The sequence below is a fragment of the Mytilus trossulus genome, chromosome 4, assembly GCF_036588685.1.
Source record: "Mytilus trossulus isolate FHL-02 chromosome 4, PNRI_Mtr1.1.1.hap1, whole genome shotgun sequence".
Taxonomy (NCBI): Eukaryota; Metazoa; Mollusca; class Bivalvia; order Mytilida; family Mytilidae; genus Mytilus; species Mytilus trossulus.
Genome location: NC_086376.1, coordinates 67,771,800 through 67,797,897, shown reverse-complemented (window position 1 = coordinate 67,797,897; position 26,098 = coordinate 67,771,800). Strand labels below are relative to the sequence as shown.

At 32.8% G+C, this 26,098-nt stretch overlaps 3 protein-coding genes across 3 annotated transcripts; all 3 read right to left on the bottom strand.

The window, feature by feature from the left end:
- Window positions 1–531: 531 nt before the first annotated feature.
- LOC134716768 (uncharacterized) lies at window positions 532–13,226 on the bottom strand. The gene is made up of 2 exons (XM_063579775.1): window positions 13,149–13,226; window positions 532–2,247 (listed from the first exon to the last, which is right to left on the bottom strand). Exons 1-2 carry the CDS (start codon window positions 13,224–13,226, stop codon window positions 532–534), a joined length of 1,794 nt encoding a protein of 597 aa, XP_063435845.1.
- Window positions 13,227–16,113: 2,887 nt separating this feature from the next.
- LOC134714133 (uncharacterized) lies at window positions 16,114–21,141 on the bottom strand. The gene is made up of 2 exons (XM_063575377.1): window positions 21,085–21,141; window positions 16,114–17,867 (listed from the first exon to the last, which is right to left on the bottom strand). Exon 2 carries the CDS (start codon window positions 17,862–17,864, stop codon window positions 16,164–16,166), a length of 1,701 nt encoding a protein of 566 aa, XP_063431447.1. The 5' UTR covers window positions 17,865–17,867; window positions 21,085–21,141; the 3' UTR covers window positions 16,114–16,163.
- Window positions 21,142–24,405: 3,264 nt separating this feature from the next.
- On the bottom strand, window positions 24,406–25,632 carry LOC134716767 (uncharacterized). Its single transcript, XM_063579774.1, has one exon. It carries the CDS (start codon window positions 25,630–25,632, stop codon window positions 24,406–24,408), a length of 1,227 nt encoding a protein of 408 aa, XP_063435844.1.
- Between the last annotated feature and the right edge of the window lie 466 nt (window positions 25,633–26,098).

Below are 26,098 nucleotides of genomic sequence, written 5' to 3'. Positions count from 1 at the left end.
TTCAAAAGAATTTTCAAGGTCTATCTTGATTTTATAAAAATATATAAACTAAATTGTATTTTTATAAAAGCACCAAAGCAACTTGAGTAGCTTGGTTGAAGTTACTGTATGTGACTAACAATACACCATCAGAAATATTGAACAAGTGGAAGTAATAAATATATTGATTAATGGAAAATTGAGAATGGAAAATGGGGATGTTTCAATGAGACAACAACCCGACCAATGAGCAGATAACAGATATGTAGCATATTTGATGAAGCAATGCGTATTTAAAAAAAGTTCTGTGTCACTACTTCAAGCAAAAATATTTGAAAATCTAAACAAGCACTTAGGAGCATAAGCAATCGAAAATTGATGAGCAAAATCCTGTAAATTATATAGGATAAAAATCAAATATGAAGATCTTAAAATTCTAAAATGGAAATTTTTCACAATATAACATATACAAAATCATTAAAACAAATAAAATACAAGATCTAGCAAACAGACATGGAAGTACAAATTAATGTTAAAAAAGTGAAAGGTTTTTCATGACACCTTATACATATGAACGTCTCCATTATTACACGATATCAGCAGATTGTTTCTGGTTTTGTCAAGGTAAATACCACACGGCTGAGATAAACCATCCTCTCCTCGAATGAGACGTCTAGCATGTTTTCCATCTGCTGATATAACGACGATACTGTGATTGCCAAAGGATGCAACGTAAACATTGGCGTCGTTGTCAGTAGTAACACCACGAATGTTCTTCAGAAATGATTTATCGTTGTATTCCCACACTTTCTCTCCTGTGGTGTTGTAACACGTGACTATGTCAGTTATACGATTGGTATGATAAAGTTTATCTTCAGACGCTGTAACATATTTCCATTCAAACATCATTGGTTGCTCAACTATAGTGGAATGATCATTACCAGAAAAATGTACTGCCTGAATACCTTTGCTTAAAGAACAATATATTATCCTTCCATGAATATTTGTTATTCCATAACAACAACCTGAAATATCAATGTCTTTCTCTTTTTTCTTAGAACATATGTTTATTGTTTCAATTTTTAAAGGACCATCTGGATGGTTATGGGTAATTGCTATAATTTTGTCATCAATACAAGTGACATCTATAGGCTGACTTGATACATTTATTTTACATTCTAATGACTCGTTCTTGCTGAGAATAAACACATTGTTAAAATTCCAGTCCACAAGAACTATCTTACCTGAAGGAGTGATTGTACATCCTGTAAACATACTTGGACTATTAAGATTAAGGTCTGGTATTTTAAGTTTCCTATGCGAAGACAGATGAATATCATTAATTGTTTTCTTTTCGAAAGAAGGTGCGACCAAGAATTGGGCTTGTTTATTTTTCTCAAGCTTTATGGCAACTGTAGGAGAACTAGCAATCCGGGATATTTTTCCATATTCTGCTATGGATAACAAGTCGCACATTTTGCGATTCTCTTTAAATTCGATATCAACTTGTTGTAGACTACCATCTTCTAACAAGGACACCACGAACTTTTCTTCATGGTCTATATCCTTCTCAATTCTCTTCATTCCAACAAAAGTCTGTAATTCAGATGCATATTTCTTAATTACAGAAACATTGGTCTGTAGCTCTTTTACGGTTTTGGTATGATCGAGAAGTTTTGTTTGAATACATCGTAGCTCTGAGTTAACTCCCTTTTCTACATCCCCAAAATCCTGTAGTATTTTTTGCTCGATTCTATCGAGATGTTTATTAATTTTGTCGCGCATTGTCTTTATTTCAGACTGTATTTTCTCTCTACTATGTTGTACTTTTGATAAATTCTTTTCTCGATCATCTGTTATTCTTTTTAGATTTTTCTTTAAATCTTCCAGATTTTGTTCCAAATTGTCAAATAATGCGGACGTTTTGGAAGTTTTAACAACTTCATCGAGTGCCGTTAAGTCACATTTTTTGTGGGTGGTTGAAACACAAAGAAGGCAACATGGACTTTCGTGAAGTAAACAGTAAAGCTGGTATTTCTTGTCGTGGTCGGAACAATATTGGTGTACGCTGGCTACAAATGACGGTAGCTGTCTGTAGTTATCAACAGGGATGACCTCATGATCTCTCAACGATTTGGAAGCATTGTGATACTTAAGGCATGTCGAACACAAACCTTCATCACATTCAGGACACCAGAAGGTGGCGTCTGTCGTCACATGTTGGGATTCACATACACCACATAATGTACTATTTAATGATTCCATATTCTGTACAAAAACAAAAACAATTAAACATAAATTTAACAGTTTACAAAGATTTGAGTTTTTGAAATACTAAGGCTGTTCTACCTCAGGCATAGATTACCTAAGCTGTATTTGGCAAATCTTTTATGAAATTTGGTCCTCAATGCTCATCAACTTCGTACTTTATTTGGCCTTTTTAACTTTTTTGGTTTCGAGAGTCACTGATGAGTCTTTTTTTAGATCAAACGCGCGTCTGGCGTATATACAAAATTTACTCCTGGTATCTATGATGAGTTTATTTACGGTAAGTGTAAACTAGTAGGTCATTCGTGAAGTGCTATAAAGCAATATTTTTTTATATATTAATTTCTTCATTGTCTCGAGTACTTCGATTAAATGCTTTTTCCTTTGGAAATATTAAACCTGCATAGTTTAGGAAAAATGATTTTTGAAATTATTCTTGTTTGAAATAAATGGCCCGAGAACACAGCTATTTCGTAGTGCTTTTCTTTAAGACACTAAATTAAAATAAAAAAAATAGCACCCATAACTCAAAATATTGACAATTCTGTAAAATAGCACCTGTAACTCAAAATGTTAAGGGGGTCTAAAATTCAGTTTGATAGATTCAGGCGTAATAAATTTTCACTTTTTTTTTAACTGGACCAAATCACTACTTAACATACATGTCTAGCATCCAAACTTTTTTAACATGTAATTTCATACCCTAACTTAATATGTCATGCATTTAATATCAAGAAAAAAATTGAGAAAGTGTAACAACAACAAAATGCAAGTAATACACTGTTCACAGTGAGGACTATATTCGTAGGACGATAACTGTCCTTGGACCAAATATGCCTTCCTCCGAGTTCGGAGGAGGTGAGATAACAGTTAATCTGACCTCATAAACACTTCTAGGAATATGATTGGTTAAAAGCGATCTATCTTGAACGAAGAAGTACACAAATCACAAAATATGTTTAACCCTTTATTGTGTGTGTGTGTGTTTTAAAGTAAAATTTGTATTCTGGCTAACCATTTATTTTTAACCTTAAACATTGCTTTTGTACATACATTTTGAATTTAAAGTAGAAATTGAGGGTTTTTTTAATATGAAATTCTAGGAAAGACCAGAAGATTGGAATATTTAATCGGATGTTACGTTTTCAAATGCTGTACATTGTTTCTTTCGTTTACGAGTATATTTGATTATGATTACAACTGCAGTTGTATATCCCATCTTAGCGAATCTGTATATATACCACTACAGTATGGAATATGTTGTAACCAAAAACAAAATTGTTAAGAAAACAAACGAGGGTGTTTGGCGATTTTGATAAATCCTTACCTGTACAACTGTTTATGTATGCTTGGTATAGGCTGTATGCGTGATATCAATTGGTTGCAGACCGTGTTACTGAATTTAAAAAGATACACTTGTATTTCTCATAGTGTCTTGAATCAGTGTAAACCTACGAGTCCAGAAAAAAAAACAATTGTATAGCTGCCATAACCAGGTATTTACCTGCTTCTACCACAAGGAAGTTAAAAGAACCATATATATGATCAGTATTTTTTACCCAATCACTGACCTTCTCAGATAAATGAATTAATGTGATATACTGAATATCGTATGTAATGCAACATTAAAACTTAAAACAGTTCAATTATGAATTTTGTTCTTTATCAATACTATGAGAATCGAATGTAGTGTGAAGTTGAATGAGTAATGCATATATCACTTTTTCTAACACACACACACTTGAGTGTGCTTGGTTAAATGACACACAAGCGTTGCTTAATTCGCATTTTGATCGAACGAACTAGTTTATTATACTCAACTGGGAAGAACCGGTACACAAAAAAATGACCAATTTGTTGTTAAATGAGACAATTATTCACCAGACACCTCCCGAACCTATGTTTTCAAACAGAAAAAACCCAACTCTATATAAAAAAAGAATAATATGTTGCCAATGAAACAGCCATCCACCAGAGGTCAAACGAATATATGCTTGTAAAAAAATAAAGACACCTAATATGTATCCCATGAAACAACTATCCACCGTAGACCAAACTTATGTATTTTTAAAAAGAAAGAAATATGTAAAGGACGTTCTCCTGTTTATCTATACTTCTGCCTAATAGTAGGACTGTAATGGAACCATTTTTATGTTAGAGTTCTCTCTCTTTTAGTAGTTTTCTGAAAGTGAAGGTAAAATTACTTCCCTTGAATAAGTAATCGTGGAAAAGATGATCTTTACAAAAAAAGTCAGAATCATGTAACTTATTTTCATGGACAAATTTTCTCTGCAAATTTATATCCCCCACAGATGTTTTACTTCTTGGAAAAATTATGTTTTTCGTCTTTAAAGATTAAAGCAACTATCGACTTCGCGTTAAACATTACTACAACGGTCACTATGGATCAAGAAAATCAGAACGATAAATGGGCCCTAAACATAGGTACGGAACAGGAACTATTACAAAACACTTGTATACGGCAGATGATCGAACGGATCAAATAACAATATGATCAAATTTTTATGGCTTCACCAAAGATTTAAGAAGAATCAGTTAACAATTGATGAACATAATCTTAAGAAGATTCCAAAGAAACTACAGAAAATCTAATTAACTGAAAGATGCTTTGTGTGTCATTTTGTGGACAGTTGTCTCATTGGCAATCATACCACATCTTTTTTTTATATTTGGAACAAAATAACAAAAACTATCAAGCAATATCCATGGAATTCTTGGATTATTTAGACCGGTCAAGGGGAAGAAAGAGCTTTCAAGAAATTTCAGCACATAAATTAGTGGCAAAAACTTTATCAGATAATGCAAATAAACCTGCTTTATCCAGGACACTTGCGCAGAAATACCGGTAATAAAATCATCATCGATAGATATATTTTTTTCCTTTTTGTCATTACCAGTTTTCTCTGTATTGTTATCATTGCCAAATAGTGGTATTTATGAAGTATTCTGTAAAACCGATATCTGAGTTACAGAGTTTTCAGATTTGATTTTAATAATGTTTTATTCCCTCACTATAGCACTTGATTATATCTAGCTGCGAAAACGTAGCTCTTAATGTCCTTTTGATGATTTTTGATGAGTATGTCTCACGATGTCGAGAAATTTCACACATGTCTTTGTTTGTAACGTAAAAGCATGCAATATAATTGTTTACAGGCTGTGAATGGTTTTTATGAACTGAAAAAAGTCCACATTTTTTGGGCGAGTATCCCAAATAACTAGAATACAAACAATGAATATAGAGAAACAACAGTATAAGTATAACTGTAAAGAATGTATTTACCTGCTTCTACCACAAGGAAGTTAAAAAAAACTATTTGACATTATCAGTATATATATCCAATTGTTGACCTTCTACAATATGTGTATTAATTTAGGTTGATATACTGAACATCAAATATGTTGCGACATTTATACGCTGGCACACTAAAGTATAATCCTGGTACCTTTAATAACTGTTAACACCACTAGCTGGGTCGGCGTCACTGATGGTGGACGTTTCTTCCCCGTTGGTTTCACCAGCCCAGTAGTCAACACTAGAGTATGAATATCAATAATGTGATCACCTTAGTCGTATTTGGCACACATTTTCAGAATTTTGGATCCTAAATGCTCTTCAACTTTGTACTTGTTTGGCTTTATAAATATTTTTATGTGAGCGTCACTGGTGAGTCTTATGTAGACGAAACGCGCGTCTGGCGTACTAAATTTTAATCCTGGTACTTTAGATAACTGTTATAATAAGACAAAGCTTGTCGACAATAGTATGAACAGTAAGTTCAATACATCACATTTTCAATTGGATGGTATATATCGCCTTGAAAATAACTGAAACGTCGTCCAATGTACATATGTACTTGATACAGTCACTAAGCATAAATATGCTTACAAAAAAAACCCAATATACTTTGAATGCTTTGAATTTCTTTTTTGTTGTACCATTTCAGCAAATGTTTTGAAAAAAGACGCAAATCACCAAAGGGACATTAAAATTCATAAGTCGAAAATAAAAAAACCAACACCATTTCTAAAAAAAGAAAAAGACAAACAAACAACTGTACACAAAACACAATATAACTACAAAGACTATAAGCAACACTAACCCCACCCAAAACTAAGTTGATCTCAGCTAGGTGTGCCGGAAAGATAAGGAGATTTAGCTCAATAAGCGGAAGCTATTGTTTATGTAAGTACCTGATATCCCTATCAACAAATTATTCGATTTTTTCAAAAATCTGAACGCCGCCCCAGAAATTGAGGTTATACAAATATTCCAACTCTAAACCCGAATGATAGGCTTAATGAAAATTTAAATAGAGGAATTTCTAAAGACGAAATTCTTATGGGCATCAAAAACCTGAAAAATGACAAAGCATTTGTGAATGACCGTATAATAAACGAATATATCAAGTCTACAGTTAGTTTATTCATTGAATTATTCAAAAAATTATTTAACGTTATATTTCGCACTGGTATTATACCAGACAGTTGACTAATTGGTAACATTAAGCCTGTTTATAGAAATAAAGGTAGCAAGTTGGACCCCAACATTTTTAGACCAATTACCATTTTGAGTTGTATGGGGAAACTTTTTACCGCAATTTTATGCGAGCGACTAAATATTTTCTCTGAAGAATTCATGATTTTAAACGAAAACCAGTGTGGTTTTAGAAAGGGTTATTCAACAACCGATAATTTATTTGTGATTCATACATTGTTCGAAATTTATAAGTTAAAAAAAACAAACTATTTTGTGCATTTGTCGATTTCGAAAAAGGCTTTTGACACGATATGGCGAGATGCACTGTGGTACAAAATGCTTTTGAATAATATGAATGGGTGTATGTATAATGTAATTGTAAATATGTATCAAGGTACAAAGTCATGTATTTCATATACCAATGCCTTATCTGATTTCTTCCCATGTAGTAACGGGGTTAGACAAGGCGAAAATTTATCGCCTTTTCTTTTTCTTTATTTTTAAATGATCTTGATTCTTTTTTGCAACACTGTAACCTTGAGGGCCTAACATCGGTGTCAAAAGAGCTCGAGGAAAAACTTGAAATTTTGTTAAAACTTTTTATCATTCTGTACGCTGATGATACTGTTTTGATGGCCGAATCAGAAACTGAACTTCAAAAACTTTTAGATTGTTTCCAAGATTACACAGATGTATGGAAGCTTAAAGTTAATGTTGACAAAACAAAGGTCGTGTTTTTTTCAAGGAGACGACCATCATGTAATTTTCAATTTTTATTTAATGGCAAAAAACTGGATATTGTTGATGAATTTAACTACTTAGGAATAGTCCTAACAAGAACCGGCAATTTTGATAAAACAAAATCGTTTAATGTAGAAAAAGCTACCAAGGGTCTTTACGAAGTGTTAAAAGACTAGGTCGTCTACACAATCTTTCTATATATAGCCAGCTAGATTTATTTGATAAAATGGTAAAGCCAATACTACTGTACGGTTGTGAAGTATGGGGTATTGGCAATAACGACATGATTGAAAGGGTACATCTAAAATTTTGTAAATTGTTATTAAGTCTGAAAACATCTACACCCTCTTATATGATTTATGGGGAGCTTGGGAGATATCCTATAGACTTGGACATAAAAACTAGATTGATTTCATTTTGGGGAAAGTTAAACTCTGGTAAAGAGACAAAACTATCATATAATTTATATAAATTGTGTTATCACATGTCTATTAATGACAATGCGAATTTTTCATGGTTAAACAGAATAAAAACTATTCTGAACGAATGTGGTATCCCAAATGTATGGGAAATGCAATCTTTTATAAATTGCAAGTGGTTAGTTTCATTCATCAATCTTAGACTTAAAGATCAGTATGTACAAGTCTGGCATTCTTTACTTGAAAACTCGCCAAAAGCACTAAATTACAAACTTTTTAAAGATTTGTTTGGAAAGGAAGATTATTTTGAAATTCTTTGGAACAAACTATCTATTGATTTGTGTAGATTTAGGACCATAAATCACAAGCTCCCTATTGAACAGGTTAGATGGAACAATATAGTAAGAAACAATAGAATTTGTCTTCTATGTAATACAAATGATATTGGTGATGAATTGCATTAAATATTAGAATGTAAATACTTTGAAGAAAACAGGAAACATTGTCTGTCACATTATTATTTAAAAAATGCAAATATTGACAAATACAAAAAGATTATGTCTTCAAAAAACAAATCAGTATTGATTAAATTATGTAAATTCATAAAGATTATTAACACAGGTGTATGTGCTCCAGGCTAAAATGGACTTCATATATTGTCTTAGCAACTATTTTGTTTGTTCTGTCTTGTTGTACATATTGTACATAATTGCATGTCTTTCCTATGCCTATGTATTTGGTTTATTGAAAATAAAGATATAAAAGTACAAACCCGGGGATATGACTAATTATGCATGTCCTATTCGGGTAAAAGACTACTGGATCAATTTGAACAAACTCTTGTTCGTAAAATTCTCAATGTCGAATCACCTTATTACCTTTAGATCGACACAAGCTGTCAAATTAATGTTCACCGGTTAGAATCAAATTCTCAAAATTTATAATATGTTTAATATACTAAAACCTATATTCAAATTTTAATAAATCTGAAATTACAGTTAACAAGAATGTACTCCATAATATATATGTATCAGAATTTCGCGTGTATTTTAGTTAACGCCACCTTATAAACTATCGAGATTACCTCCGAATACTGTGGATGATCACATGATACGATATAGACATAAACAAACATATAAATAGATTATAACCTCGCAATTAGATTTTTTAAGGTCTGTTTGATTCGATGTTATACGTTAAAATAAGTTAATTAACGTTTTTACCTGTATCAGTCTATGGAAGGTGCGATACGATAAAAACTTTTCTTATATCAATGAGCGATATTGTCTTATATCAACGAGTTGCATTGTGGGAAATCTCAGACGAATGTTTACATTTTTATGAAAGAACGAAGATTTCTCGGTATAAAGTAATGATTCTTTTCTTTAAACAGGCTGACATTTAACAAGACATACGTCTGCTGTATAATTTCCATGAATTATTTTAAGTTATACCAAGCAAGGTGTATTTAAACGAGAAAATTGAATTGTGGAATAAATGAGACATAAATGCACGATTTATCATTTGTAGATGTACAAATTCAATTAAATTGTCATGTAGCAAATTATGTGGAATGCAATTGAGATGAATTCAATTGTTGAATAAGTCAAAATCGCCTATAAGTCAAAGATACTGCTAAATTTTAAAATATCAATGCGATGTTTGTCTTATATCATAGCGATTTTTTTTAATATCAAAAATTTATGAATTCGATACTTTTCTAATATAACTGCTATAGTTTTCTAATATTAAATTAATACGATGACACATCACAATACATGTCAAAAGAACCGCAAACACAATTCACAAACTTAGTTCATGAACGGCTTAATGTTTGAGGATCAATATCACTAAAATTTCGTATCTGTAACAAAATTAACGCTTACTCGATCTTATCATTTTAAAAATGTTGATTGACCCTGTTGATATTTGAAAGTGTTAACAACCTGTTCAGTCTATTGTTTTCAATCACATGGTGTAACCGACTTATTCTGTGTGAAGTGATTATGCAATGGTGGAATTTAAATGCGGTTGTAAATAGACAACCAACCTATTAGATTCTAGAAGACGGACGAAAGATACCAAAGGGACAGTCAAACTCATAAATCTAAAACAAACTGACAACGCCAAGGCTAAAAATGAAAAAGACAAACAGAAAAACAATAGTACACATGACACAACATAGAAAACTAAAGAATAAACAACACGAATATAAAAAAGAAGATATGGTATGATTGCCAATGAGACAACTATCATCAAAAGACAAAAATGACACAAACATTAACAACTATAGGTCACCGTACGGTCTTCAACAATGAGCAAAAAAGACCCCGATAAGACAATGTAAAATAATTCAAACGAAAAAACTAACGGCCTCATTTATGTTAAAAATGAACGAAAAACATATATGTAACACATAAACAAACGACAACCACTGAATTACAGGCTTCTGACTTGGGACAGGCACATACATAAATAATGTGGCGGGGTAAACATGTTAGCGGGATCCCAACACTCCCCCTAACCTGGGACAGTGGTATAACCAAAAACGAACCCCACCAAAACTGGGGGTGTTCTCAGGTGCTCCGGAAGGGCAGGCAGATCCTGCTCCACATGTGGCACCCGTCGTGTTGCTTATGTGATTACAAATCCGGTATATAGTCTAATTCGGTAGGTCACATTCATGAAAGGGAAGGGGATTGTAGTTACGACGTAAGGAACATACCGATATCATTTGTGAAACGGTTTCCATAACGGTCAACCAACTCGTGATGGCGTCCGTAAAATTTACGAAGGGATGATTTCAACTTCACCATTTGGAACTCTTGGTTTAATAGCTTATTTGTGAGCAGTAACCCTCTATCAAGAAAATCATGATAGGAAATGCAAGCACTAATATAGGTCCAGTGACCGACCAATGCATTCGAATTGGGACATATGGTTGGACCCCACCCCCTTATCCTAGGTTTAGAACCCCCTTTTGAAAACGGCTGGATCTGCCCTTGAGGTCACACTGCTATAGCCTATCCACATGGGTAATATCGAAACAGACAAAAACTAGATATGTCAAAGCAACACGAATTGTCCCGTCTTAAAATGTTGAAAAAACTGCAATTTCAATAACAAATGTGGACACAAACATGATGGTAGTCTCACATGTCAAAAATCAGCTCAAAATCTAGAGGCGTATAGAAAAAGAGTCGGTATAACTGTGATTTTCAACAATTTTCGAAGTTGTTAACCTTTAATTTTGGCCAAAATTAGCGGAGCAAAACAATTTTAAATTTCATCTGCAAATCATCATAGTTAGCTCACATACAAAAAAAATCAGTACAATATCTGAAAGCATTTAGAAAAAAAGTCTGTATAACTGAGATTTTCAACAATTTATCAAAGTCCATAGCCCATAATTTCGGCAAGAATTAGCCAAGCAGAACAAAAATAAAACTTGATCTGTAACTCATCATGGTTAACTCACATAACAAAAAATCAGCCCAATATATGAAGGCTTTAAAAAAAATCCGTATAATTGTTTGTTACGGAATGACGGATTTTCGAACTTACGGAATTTCAGAATGACGGAATTTCGAAATAACGGAATTTCGGATTTTCGGAATTACGGAATTTCGAACAAGGGTAAAGCTATTTGGCAAAAAAACATTCTTTCAAACAGTACAATCCAATACAGCGCAGAATAACACTAAATATTCAAATGGTAAAATAAATATTCCAAACAAATTAAAATGTACAAATGCTGATGTCCCGAACTTTGAAGATACCAACTGAGTAGCCTCAGACTATAAATTGAACAACTTCAGATACAATGAAAACCAAAAATCTTGTCAAACAGAAAATGTATTTATTATTAATATAGAAAAAATATTGAGAAGGAAAACAGTTCTTTTTCATATCGAAGACTTTTCCCGTTGGTAAATCGATATCGCAATGAACATAATAAGCTCGCCGCCTGAACGCTCTTTCACATCGTGATGACCATGAGGGCATTCCGTTGCTTTGTTACCACAGAGATTTGACTTGCGTCTTTGACTAGTAATCGATCGTATAAATAACAATCCGTATCGCTTGTTATAAATTCATTTCTTCAATGAATACTAAAAAAAAATGTTTAGAAAACAAATGAATAAGATGTAAATGACTGTTGACGTTAGAAATGTGTATATTTTTTTTCTATATTTATACATTTAGATGGTTCAGTGCTGTTTATTTGGTATGTTTATTGACGTAATCGTTCTTGTACCACCAAAACTGTCGTACCTTTAAAGCTTTAGAAGTGTGTTTGTTCATATTGCACTTAACAAAAGATTCAGCACCCAAATGACGTTTTGAAGGACAGGAAAGCAGTTATTTATAAGGGGTTTATCTGATATAAAATTTATAGATATATTAAGAAGATGATGCATGAGTTCGAATAACAGAACTTTCCATCAAAGTAATAGTTTGTTTTAAGTAAACCATTATAGATCAAATTAGGGCCTTAAACACGGAGCCTTGACTCTCAGCGAACACCACGCTTTAATTATAGGAACCAAAAAATTACTTGTTTTAAACCACTCAAACAGGAAAACCAACAGACTAATTTGTATAAAAAAAAGGAGATTCAAAAATGCACAGGCCAAATTTTGTCGAATCAATCTGAACGAGGACAGTATGATTCATCTTTGTCAAAAGTTAGTTTCATTGTTTTCAATCAAGAAAGTCTTCCATGCATGCGTTGAGAGCATATCTAATATGTATTATTGCGATGCGTTCATTCTAAATTTGCTAAATGTTATATATATATGTGAACAATGATTTTGATACTTAGCTATTTGATTACGACATTGTTAATTAAACCCCATCGGTACTGAAGAAAACTGAAGTAATGATTTAAACACTAACAACCCAGCACCAATTATAATAAACGGGAAACCATTACAACAGACCGATACCTTCACTTACAGTTACCTAGGAAGTACTGTAAGAACAGATGGTGGAGCCAGCACTGACATCAAACAAAGACTGTAAAAAGCTAGAGCTGCATTTAATAACCTGTATGGAAATCCGGTCAATACACCATCCGGACAAAGCTAAAACAATACCACAGTTGTATACTACCCATCCTGTTGTATGGTTCTGAATGCTGGCGAATGACTGAGGCAGACCAACAAAAGCTCTCTACATTCCATACCAAGAGTCTGAGGAGAATCCTAAGGATATTTTGGCCACAAAAAATCACCAACCAGGACCTCCTCATTAAATGCAAAGAGGAAGAGATCAGCATACTCATTAGCAGGAGAATATGGAGATGGATTGGCCATGTTTTATGTAAGAACCCTGAAGAACTGACAAACACAGCAATGTTCTGAACCCCAGAGAGAAAGAGACGCAGAGGACGACCTAAAATAACATGGCGGCGCACAGTTGAGTCTGAGATGGCAAATTTCTAACATACTTGGGGGAGCTTGAAGAAGATGGCACAAAACAGACAGATGTGGAGAAACTTCGTTGCTGCCCCACACGCCAATGGGCGTAATGGGCCGATGAGTAAGTAAGTAAGTACTGGCATTTTCAAATTTTGAAAATGGTGGATTGAACCTGGTTATAATGCGCTAAACCTGTCACGTGTATGACAGTATCATCAAGTTCTGTCATATTTACAACGATGCATGAACAAAACAAACATAATACTAGTAGGTAAAATTGTAAAAAATAGGGATACAGCAGTCAAATATTAATACTAATAATTACTAATATCGATATTACAAAAACACCGCTATGATATTTTAAAAGTATCGCATTGATATTTTAAAAGTATCGCATAGATATTTTAAAAGTATCGCATTGTTTATTTATGTATATAAGAAAAACACAGCACTTCAAATTTTACTCGGACATAAACTTTAGCTTCTAACTAACTTCTGAATGTATATTTAGACTGAATTGTTGTTTATATTTGAACAATAAGTTTTAAAGTTAGTATTTTCTTAATATTTGATTGCCGAAAACAACATTTTCCGCATGGAATGTCTGCATATTTACAATTGATATTAGACAATATCGCTCATTGATATAAGAAAAGTTTTTATCGATACGCTTCTTCCATAGACTGTGTATAAGAATGATTTTTTTGTGGACTGAATAGACCAACATAATGGTTCACATTTGTTTCACCTTCAAATTTGACATTCTTTTCCTTGAAATGGCTGAACACGAAATATGCATGCGTAACCAATCTCTAGCAAATTGGTTAAATTGAGGTCACATGAATACGGATTCAATGAGGTCAAATTGATTACTTGCAAATGAATAGTTCACTTGCGATATTTCCTTGCTTATTTAGACAAAACTGAACTGAACAAAAACGTATCATTATTTCTTTATTTCAATTTTATTAAGGCTTAAACCAAACAAAATCATATTCTATATTTTTTACATATCTAGTTGCTAGTGGCCCTTTAAATATATACCTTCATAGCAGAAATATAAGATCTTCATTCATAATTTTTAAAACTTACCCCATACAATTGTTTTGAATTTATTTGGTTATTTACCTGGTCATCCAGTGACCAATGCACATGGATATTCGGCTTATTCCTAACCACTCTCTCATGTCTTCATACAAGTAGAAATCATACATTCGTAAATTTTACGGACGCTATCATGAGTTGGTTGACCGTTACGGAATATCCTTTTCACAGATGATTATCGGATATGTCGTAAGTACAATCCTGTTCCCTTTTCACAAATGCGACGTACCGAATAAAACTATTTACCAGCTTTGTAATAAAGCAACATGACGATTGTCACATGTGGATCAGGATCTGCTTACCTTTAATGATCAGCTGATATCACCTCCAGTTTTGGGTGTTGCTTAGTTTTAGTTTTCTATGTTGACTCAGGTGTACTATAATTTGTCTGTTTGTCATTTTCTTTTTAAGTCATGTTTTTTTCAGTCTATTTTTCATCTATGAGTTTAAATGTCCCTCTGGCATCTCTCGCCCCTCGATTGTAGTATGTAATCTAATATTTTGTACGTTAACGCTTTCTTCTGTGAGTGCCTCAATGTGGCATAGTGAATGTTAATTGATTTTTTTCTCTTTCAATTAGGTCATTTGTATTTACATAATTTCTATTATGTCATCTTTATATTGAGTGTCTATTTTTCTATGATGTGTTTTGTAAAGCTGTTTGCATTTAGGTCTTTTTTCCTCTTTCTTTTGCTGTGCAATATAACAACATTGCCAGTCTTTTTTTTGAACTTATATGTTTGAACGTCCCTTTGATATCGTTCGTCCCCTTTATATTATATGTAGATATTGAGGTATAAGAAACACACCATACTTGGGTGAAATCAGAAAACAAATAATAAGGGAACAACATAAGAGCGACCGACAACGAAGATCAATGTAAAAAATTACGCTAGGACAATACGAATTCCACGAAATAGTGTCAGTGAAAGATGATCATTTCATGTCTAATCTCGGTATAGTGTCTATATTATCAATACTTGGATTATTTGAAGAGTTTAGATTTTTGTATTATATGGTGTTTTTTTTTATTCTTTACAGTATATTTTTACTCTGCATTTTAGAGTTTATTTAAGAATTGAATGTTTCTTTTTGTAACTTTATTGTGGTGTAAAAGCGTTGACCGAAGAACATTTGTTTGAAGCTCGGAGGCGCTTCGTTCTTAAAATGTGCGCATGGTCAACGGTTACCTGTGCACTTTATTATGGGACCTCGTGTCATCATGAACGATACGTTTTATTGTGTAATGCAAATGTTTGAGGAATAACACGTGATGTGCAGTTAGCCAATCAGAATAACGTATTTCAATGAAATATACATCTAATGTAATTATTATATTATATGGAAATATGTTATTTATAGTTGACCCTAAGAACTTTATGATCGTATGTGTGATAGTGATGATTTGTAACCACGTCTAAGTGTATGTATATCAATGTAGCATCACCAAGATAATATGACGATCTAATAATCCTATCAAGTTTTAAAGCTACATGTCAATTGATATTTTGGTATTGATGTGTTTCGGACGGACGAATTAATTTATATAAAATTCAAAATATCTGAAAACTTAAACAAAGAAAAAGGAAATGTTAAAAAGTCTAGCCTTCCAGGTAATGCATATAAAACCATAAAAACAAATAAAATATAAGATCTTTTAAAAAACATTTTTGCAACTAGCAAACAGACATGGAAGTACACATTCATGTTAAAAAAGTGAAACGTTTCTCATGACACCTTATACATATGAACGTCTCCATTATTACACGATATAAGCAGATTGTTTCTGGTTTTGTCAAGGTATATACCGAACGGTTGAGACAAACCATCCTCTTCTCTAATAAGACATCTAGCGTGTTTTCCATCTTGTGATATAACGACGATACTGTTATTTCCATTGGATGCAATGTAAACATTGGCGTCCTTGTCAGTAGTAACACCACGTATATCCTTCAGAAACGATTTATCGTTGTATTCCCACGCTTTCTCTCCTATGGTGTTGTAACATGTGACGGTGTCAGTTGAACGGTTTGTATGATAAAGTTTACCACCAGAAACTGTAACATAATTCCAGTCAGACATCTTTGGTTCCTTAACTATAGTGGAAACATCGTCACCAGAAAAATCTACCGACTGAATACCTATCCCATTAGCACAATATACTAGCCTTCCTTGTTCATTTGTTATTCCATAACACGAAGTTGAAGTTCTGATTTTTTTCTCTATTTGCTTAGAAGATATGTTTATTATGTTGATTTGCATTGGATAACTATGCGAAAGTGCAATAGTTTTGTCATCAATACAAGTGACATCTACAGGCCGTTCTGAAACATTTATTTTACTCTCTAATGACTCATTCTCGCTTAAGATAAAAAGGTTGTTGTAATTCCAGTCCACAAGCACAATCTTGCCTGTAGGCGTGATTGTACACCCTCTAAATCGACTGGGTTTATTTATTTCAGGAATTGTTAGCTTTCTATGCAAGGAAAAATTTATATCAGTTATTTGTTTCGATGAGATAGAAGGGGGGACCAAGAATTGTGCTTGTTTATGTTTCTCTAGCTTTAAGGCAACTGTATGGGAATTGGTAACGCGGGATATTTTTCCATACTCTGGAATGGACAATATATCGGACAGCTTGTGATCCATTTCAAAATCGATATCAACTTGTTGTAGACTACCATTTTCCAACAAAGACAATACAAACTTTTCTGCATGTTCTATATCCTTCTCAATTTTCTTCATTCCAACAAAATATTGTAGGTAAGAAGCATTTTTTTTAATAGCAGTTATATTTATCTCTAGTTCGTTTACGCTTTTTGTGTGATTGAGAAGTTTTGTATGAATACGCTGCATCTCTGAGTTAACTCCCTTTTCTGTATCCTTCAATTTCTGTAGTATCGTTTGCTCGATGTTGTCTAGATGTTTATTGATTTTGTCACGCATTGTCTGTATTTCAGACTGAATTTTCTTTACTCGTGGTTGTACTTTTGATAAATTTTGTTCTCTATTTTCTATTAATCTTTTCAGATTTTCTTTTAAGTCTTTTATACTTTGTTCCAAATTATTACCAAATGAGGCGGAGGTTTTAGAAGTTTTCACAATTACGTCGATTTCCGTTAAGTCGCATATCTTGTGGCTTGTTGTAACACAAAGAAGGCAACAAAGACTTTCGTGTTGTAAACAGTACAGTTGGTATTTCTTGTCGTGGTCGGGACAAAACTGTTGGACATTGGCTACAAAGGACGGAAGCTGTCTGTAGTTATCGACAGATATGATTTCATGACTTTTCGACGATTTGGAAGCATTATGATACCTTAAGCATGTTGAACACAAACCTTCATCACATTCAGCACACCAGAAGTTGGCGTCTGTAGTAATGTGCTGTGATTCACAAACACCACATAATGTACCACTTGATGATGCCATAACCTATAAAAACAAAATAATAATGAAACAGCATCTTACTGTAATGTTGTGCAATGTTGATGACATTCTAGCAACAGCCGAAATAAGAAGCATCAATACAAGCATTATATTTGATTCTTTATAATATTTTCAAATAATTTATCATAGGGGGGAAATTAAACATGCCTAGCTTGGGAAATTTACGTTATGGAAACATCCACAATAAGAAAATGAAACGAAAGTGTAATACAACAAGCATTCTGTGAGTATTACCTGGCAATACATAGTTCTCTGCCGGATAAATTTTAAAATATTGGAAGAAAATGATAACTTGATCTATAACTTATCCTGGTGTAAACTATATAATTAAGTATACTAGTATAATAGATATAGCATGACGAAAACAAATATTATTGGAGTGAATTTTATTAGTCTTAAATCCTGAAAAATATGTGCAGGCATTTAAAAAACTTTATGCCTAAAATAAAGATGCGACTAAATAAAAGGCATTAATTCACTACACTGTTATTGGACTTAATATGATAAAAACTGCCTATGCAATATAAAGTGCCAACTCGGCCAATACAGGATAACTCGGCCAATACAGTTTTTCTTTCCGTATTGGTCGAGTTCTGATCCGGCCAAGACAGATCGTAACGATAAACACAAACTCAAAGTAAATAGTTGTTTGGAAGACGAAGTTTTCATTTATAAACCTACTATAGTTAATATGGCATATATTTCAAGCTAAAGACGGTCACCTTCATTAAAAAAAGCATTTTGAAAGCAGACGATGGAATTCATTTAGGTTTGGAGAACATGTAGATTATCACAAAGTTCATTTCTTGACGACTTCGATGATACAAATCGATTTACTGTTTAATTTTGCTTCTTATGTTTCAACTGTCATTCATTTGTAAACCCGAACCAGGCATATGCATTTCGTAATTGTGCAAATCTTCTTTGGTCATTTGACTTATGGATAGTCACTGTATCATTTTGAACTCATTTCATTTATTTTAAATATATTTAATTTGTTTCTGCATAACACATATAAATTATGGCAGTACCTTTCCTATTACTAATTATTTGTTGCGTCTAAATTAAAGTTGTAATACTTTAAAGTGACTGGAAAGGTAGAGGTACGATTATGTCATTTTGAAAAAAAGGGACTTAATAAAAAAATAAATCCCCAAATCACAATTATATAGTTTATACTTCAATATGCTGTTTAAAAGTTAAATATCGATTTAACTCACATTTTAGTTTGAACCTTAAAAAAAGTGTTTACTGTATATGAATTATTTTATTGAAATTCGAGAATCTTTTTTAAATCTGATATTCAAACAGTATAATTAAACGTCGAACGGTGTTTTTTTTAAATACTGGGCATTGTATCTTTCGTTAACGAGTATTTTTAAGTATGCAAGTCAAATTGTTCATTCCAAAATGCCTGGGGTATTAAACGAAATTTTTAACAAAGAAAATAAACGGAAAAATGGTGTAAGCAAAAATTCATATTTTAATTTTGTCTTCTTTTGACCAATTTAAACCAGTTTGAGTAGTGAAATGTAAAATAAAATAATATATCATAGAATCTTCCCCAATTTTATTTGATACAATCCATTGTTGTAAAGCGCTTTTTTTGCAATACCACAAAAACGTCTGAGTTAATTCTGTTTTAAATATAAAAAAAACACCTAAAATTAGATGATCTGTCGCCTGAATGTATATTTATATCATATTTAAAAAACTATTTTACAAAAAGAAGAAATCACCAAATATACATAAATTCCAGAGTTCACTTATTGCCAAAAATTATGTTCATCAGATTTCAGGAAACAAGCTGAATTCCTGAAAATTACAAGCAATAACTTAATGCCTATGCGTTAGCTTATTGTCTAGTATTTAAGCCTAATGCATTCTTTCACTTATTGCCGCAAACATATAAACAAATAACAAAACCAATAGCTTCAAGTATGACGAAAAAAAAGTGAGGAAAACTGATTATTTGAGTGATTGTTTTTCTAAATCCAAATCATAAGACTCTTCACAAAACCATTAGACTGGAACAAAATTCGAACTTGATCTGTAACTTGTCATGATAAAGTCATATCGCACTCATCAAATCAAAATATTCAAGCAAGAAAAAAAATGGTACGGAACACTGATTATTTAAGTGAAGTTTAAGGACCATTGCTCGATCTTGATCTGTAACTTATCTATAAAATCCCCTTCCCTTTCATGAATGTGACCTACCGAATTAGACAATTTACCGGATTTGTAATCACACAAGCAACACGACGGGTGCCACATGTGGAGCAAGATCTGCTTACCCTTTCGGAGCACCTGAGATCACCCCTAGTTTTTGGTGGGGTTCGTTTTGTTTATTCTTTAGTTTTCTATATTGTGTCATGTGTACTATTGTTTTTCTGTTTGTCTTTTTCATTTTTAGCCATGGCGTTGTCAGTTTGTTTTAGACTTATGAGTTTGACTATCCCTTTGGTATCTTTCGTCCCTCTTTTATTCAGATTAAACAATACCAATACACCAGATATCCAATCAATATCTTCAAGCACGAAAGAAAAAGTGACAGACTGACAGACAGACTCAGAAAATAGCCTTTCCTTTGAGAGATACGATTACGTCATCTTGAAAAAGGGAGTTTAAAAAAAAATCCCCAAATCGCAATTATATATTATCATGCAATGTTTATATATCGATTTAACTCATTTTAGTGTTAACCTAAAAAAAAAGTTTACTGTATGTAAATAAATTTTTGAATTTCGAGAACCTTTTTTTTAATCTGATATTCAAACAGAATAATTAAACGGATCATACGGGGTGTTTTTTTTAATACTGTGCATTGTATCTTTCGTTTACGAGTATATTTGAGTACGCAATTCAAATTGTTCATCCCAATCTAGAGAATCTCTATATATCACCTCAGTATGGAATACGTTGCAGCCAAACACATATTTTGTTTATTATCTAAGTAACAAACGATGATGTATTTGCGAGGTCGAGAACTCCTTGCCTATACAACTGTTTGTTTGTACAAAAAAGAATGGCGATGGCCGACAACTTGATATTATTTGCAAACCAAGAATGGTTTTCCGAGGTGAAAATTCAGATGGATACAATTTACTGTATTTCATTGTATTGCACAAAGCTTAACGAATAAATGTACAACAATTTGAATAAATAAATAACAGTTAAATGCGATAATGCACGTATTTACCTGCTTCTACAACGTGATTTTTCACCAAATCACTGACCTACGATAAATACATCTAGGTTAGTATACTGAATATCATATGTTCTGCAACATTTCAACATAAAAAAACAGTTGCATAATCAATGTCGTTCTTTATTAATATCATGAGAATAGACATGCAATATATAATTAAATGTGTGGCTGTGTCTCTTCCTAACATTCTCCTTAGCGCACTAGCTATCATTTTCTTGATTTGCATTCGGAGCGAACGAACTATTATATGGAATTGGTCTATGCGACTTGTCGATCAGCAGTTTGAAGTAAATATATGATATTCAGATATGCTAGCAAATTTAGTCCGCCAAAGCTTCTTTATTGGTATGTCTAGCAGTTCTTCAATTAAAACAAATAACAATGATTGAAGACTCTTATGTAATATTTTGCAATTGTAAATTCATTACAAATATATTAATGTATGTATGCATCATATGATAATCCGTCTTCTTTGTTCTCTAATCTGTGAGCATATTTCAACATAATAATCTACCAATGTTGAAAAAATATGAAAACTTTCCAATTTTTCAGACATTATAGCTAGATAACTTGCTTTTCTGTTAATCTCAAGAAATTATTTCCTAAACAGTGTAAATTTGATTTTTCAGATATAATTCGAAAACATGATAACCCCCTAAAGTTTATAAAGCCTGTTCGATGACTTTCAATGTACCCACAGCTCTGAGAGGTTCGTAAATACATCATGATAACCCCTATATGAGTATTATATGAAAAACAATAAAATTAACAAAAAATACACATGGCATTGGTTAAGCAAATAAATAAAAGATTTGAAAGAAAAAGAAGGAATGTTGCATTATTCTACACTGCGTTTTGAGATAGATGAGATATCTTATCTTAAAAGTTTATAAGATGTTTTACAAAGTCTGTTTTGAACTTTAACTGGCGGCCTGGAGTAACGTCCTGTTTTAAGCGATAACGACAAAGAAACCGAACGGAACATAGCCATAAATCTTCTTTACGAATTTGGTAAATTTTCCTGAAAATATGGATCCTCAGATACATTGTTTCATAGAGTCTGTATGTGTGCCATTTATTGCCGTTTATTTCGTTGGCTGTCATTGAATATATATTTTTACCACTCTTAATTGTCCACGTCTTAATAGTTTTTCATTTGCAAGTTTCATCATCGATTTTGTAGATGGTGTAGTGTATCAATAGGTCACAATCAATCTTATCTATCACCTTGTTTACCATGAATGTCCATCTTTTGCGTCGACGGGCCGAATATTTCCAAATTTTGCTTATAATTCTCGTTTTGTCCAGTCTATATAACTTGCACAAAAAAATGTGTGCAGGACTTTCTCTGTTTGGGTTCACAACATGTCCCGCTCATATCCCCTCGAGAGGATAAAGTTGAAGTGTTTTTTTCTCCCAACGATTAGAAAGTATTTACACGCACGGTTCTGAACAGATGTTCCCCACATTCCGCTTCCAAACAAAAGTATCGGCTCCACAACTGTTGAATAATGCTTCGTTCAAACGCCAAGGGTCATTCCACCAGAAGCCACAACTTTACCACACAATGCATCTAATGCTTTACTGACTTATTTTGATACTTCCCTATCGTTCTTACGAAATGTTAGATGCTCGTCCAGCCATATTCGAAGATACTTGTATGAATCTATTTATGAATCTATTTTCATTCTAATGTGTTTACTACTTTCAAAACTATACTCAGATTGTTATTGATTATCGACGAAAATCAACACTTTTGTTTTACTAGTATCTGGGTTAACGAAGAGTTTTCATGTTTCACACAATTCCTAAAGTATATGTTTTGTTAAATACTACACGCAATCAGTGTTTAATAAAGTGAGTTTATAATTAATAATGTACGTAGTTTAAGATACTGTTTCCATCCATCAAGATAAGCATGTGGAATAATGAGACATACACAAATATAGTTAACCCCGACAAGTGTTGGAACGTCCTGACATAATTCATGAACTCTCTGTTCGCTTTTTTGTAGAATAAAAAATTCTTTCCACGACTTTCCTTGTGAGATTTCTGTCTATTTATTTGACTGCGGATGTACTCAGAAAAATTAAATAAAATGAGTTACTCCCATGAGGTTCAATTAATGCAAATTATATATTTCACCACTACCGAAACGTTTGCAGACGATCACATTATGCGTATTATCAGTTAATCTTCATTCCGAAAATTTATAAACACAATTTCGTTTTACTTTCTTCCATGATTGAATTTGAAAATTGCACAACTTCCCTTTGTTGGTCAAGCTTTTGCCTATAATGTGAAAATACAACATTTAAAACTAAGAAGAAGAAATAAAGTAAACGATTGCCATGCAAACAACACGTATGATTGTACTATTATCGTTCAATCAAGTTTGCCAGTCTAAAAATATGAGTAAACGTTTGTATTTTGCCAACGAAACCTGGTTGCTGTCAGCAAAATATACTAAAAATGTTTCAGGAACATAAACTCAAACAGTTTAGAGTGTCAAACACAAAAGATAAAAATGTGATATCTCATAATTTAGGGGAAGCCACTTGATCAGTACAAAATAAGTTATCTATATAGATTTCCCATTTCATAATCGTGGATTTTAACTATGAAACAATCTGACTTTGTAGTTTTAGGGATAATAATCATTGGAAACTTCATGTGATATTATTACTACGAAATATTTCACCTATTCAACCCGAAATAATTAGCATTTATAATTCCCCATTCCTATCAAATAAACAAAATATTTGGCATCGTAATTTAATAGCTGGGAGAAAAATTAGGAATCAATCAAAATAGCTCTGGTATCGTTACGATCATCTTTGCCATTTTATCAGCTGTCAACAACTATGATATTTTCGTAAAGGGTCTCAACATTATAACTCGCGTACACATTAGAAATGTTTACTGGTTTTTGAAATGAATAATAAATATGTAAAATATATAATGTTTTCAGTTTATTCACATTAAGAATTCGTATCGTTAAACATAATTAATGGTATATTGGACTCTTGCCTATTTGAATAATACAGAATGATTAGAGTTTATTTTATGTCATGAATTTTCTGAACCTCATATACATGCATCTTTGCTTGTCGTGCAGTTGTACGTCTTCAGAAAAAAAAAACTTGCTTATCTTACAGGTTATAATGTAAAACATGACTAAAAATAATTTTTTAGCAATATAGAGGCTTTAGTTTATACATTGAATATGACCTAGACAAGGAATTTGCAGCTAGAAAGAAGACACAAAAATACACAATTAATGTTCAGTACTAGAAAGTGTTTAAAGTTTTCTCATGACACCTTATGCATATGAACGTCTCCATTATAACATGATATAAGCAGATTGTTCCTGGTTTTGTCAAGGTAAATACCATGCGGTTGATGTAAACCCTCATCTTTCCCTATAAGACATCTGGCGTGTTTCCCATCGGGTGATATAACGACGATACTGTTATTCCCATAGGATGCAACATAAACATTGGCATCCTTGTCAGTAGTAACACCACGTATATTCTTCAGAAATGATTCATCGTTGTATTCCCAAACCTTCTCTCCTATGGTGCTGTAACATGTGACAGTGTCAGTTGAATGGTTTGTATGATAAAGTTTACCACCAGAAACTGTAACATAATTCCAGTCAGACATCCTTGGTATCTTAACTATAGTGGAAAAATTATTACCAGCAAAATCTATAGACGGAATACCTCTTCCCGAAGAACAAAATATTAGCCTTCCTGGATCATTTGTTATTCCACAACAACAACTAAAATAACCAATTTCTTTCTCTATTTGCTTAGAAGATATGTTTATTGTGTCGAATTTAAAAATACTATATGGATCGTTATGGGTAATTGTTATAGTTTTGTCATCAATACAAGTGACATCTACAGGCCGTCTTGATACGTTTATTTTACATTCTAATGTTTCGTTCTCGTTAAGGACGAATACATTGTCACACTCCCAGTCCACAAGAACTATCTTACCTGTAGGTGTGATTGTACATCCTGTAAACATACTTTGTTTATTAAATTCGGGTATATTAAGTTTTCTATGCGAAGACAAATGAATATCATTAATAGTTTTCTTTTCAAAAGAAGGTGCGACCAAGAATTGGGCTTGTTTATTTTTCTCAAGCTTAATGGCAACTGTGGGAGAACTAGCAATCCGGGATATTTTTCCATATTCTGCTATGGCTAATACGTCGCACATTTTGCGATTCTCTTTAAATTCGATATCAACTTGTTGTAGACTACCATCTTCTAACAATGACACCACCAACTTTTCTTCATGGTCTATATCCTTCTCAATTTTTTTCATTCCAACAAAAATCTGTAATTCAGATGCATATTTCTTAATTGCAGAAATATTGGTCTGTAGCTCTTCTACGGTTTTGGTACGACCGAGAAGTTTTGTTTGAATACATCTTAGCTCTGAGCTAACTCTCTTTTCTATATCTCCCAAATCTTGTAGTATATTTTGCTCGATACTGTCGAGATGTTCATTTATTTTGACGCGCATTGTCTTTATTTCAGACTGTATTTTCTCTCTACTCTGTTGTATTTTTGATATATTCTTTTCTCGATCATCTATTATTCTTTTTAGATTTTTCTTTAAATCTTCCAGACTCCGTTCCAAATTGTCAAATAATGCGGACGTTTTGGAAGTTTTAACAATTTCATCTAGTGCTGTTAAGTTGCATGTCTTGTGTGTGGTTGTAACACAGTGAGGACAACATGGACTATCGTGTTGTAAACAGTAAAGTTGGTATTTTTTGTCGTGGTCGGAACAGTATTGTTGTACGCTGGCTACAAATGACGGTAGCTGCCTGTAGTTATCAACAGGTATGACCTCATGATTTCTTGACGATTTGACAGCATTGTGATACTTAAGACATGTCGAACACAAACCTTCATCACATTCAGGACACCAGAAGGTGGCGTCTGTCGTCACATGCTGGGATTCACATACACCACATAATGTACTA

Bases quoted from the DNA above. Each gene is read 5' to 3' on its own strand.
- LOC134714133 (XM_063575377.1), bottom strand. From the start codon at position 17,864: ATGGCATCATCAAGTGGTACATTATGTGGTGTTTGTGAATCACAGCAC.
- LOC134716768 (XM_063579775.1), bottom strand. From the start codon at position 13,226: ATGGCCAATCCATCTCCATATTCTCCTGCTAATGAGTATGCTGATCTC. The intron at 2,248-13,148 runs GTTGGTGATTTT...GTTTTTGTACAG, and splicing joins CATTTAATGAGGAGGTCCTG to AATATGGAATCATTAAATAG.
- LOC134716767 (XM_063579774.1), bottom strand. From the start codon at position 25,632: ATGCGCGTCAAAATAAATGAACATCTCGACAGTATCGAGCAAAATATA.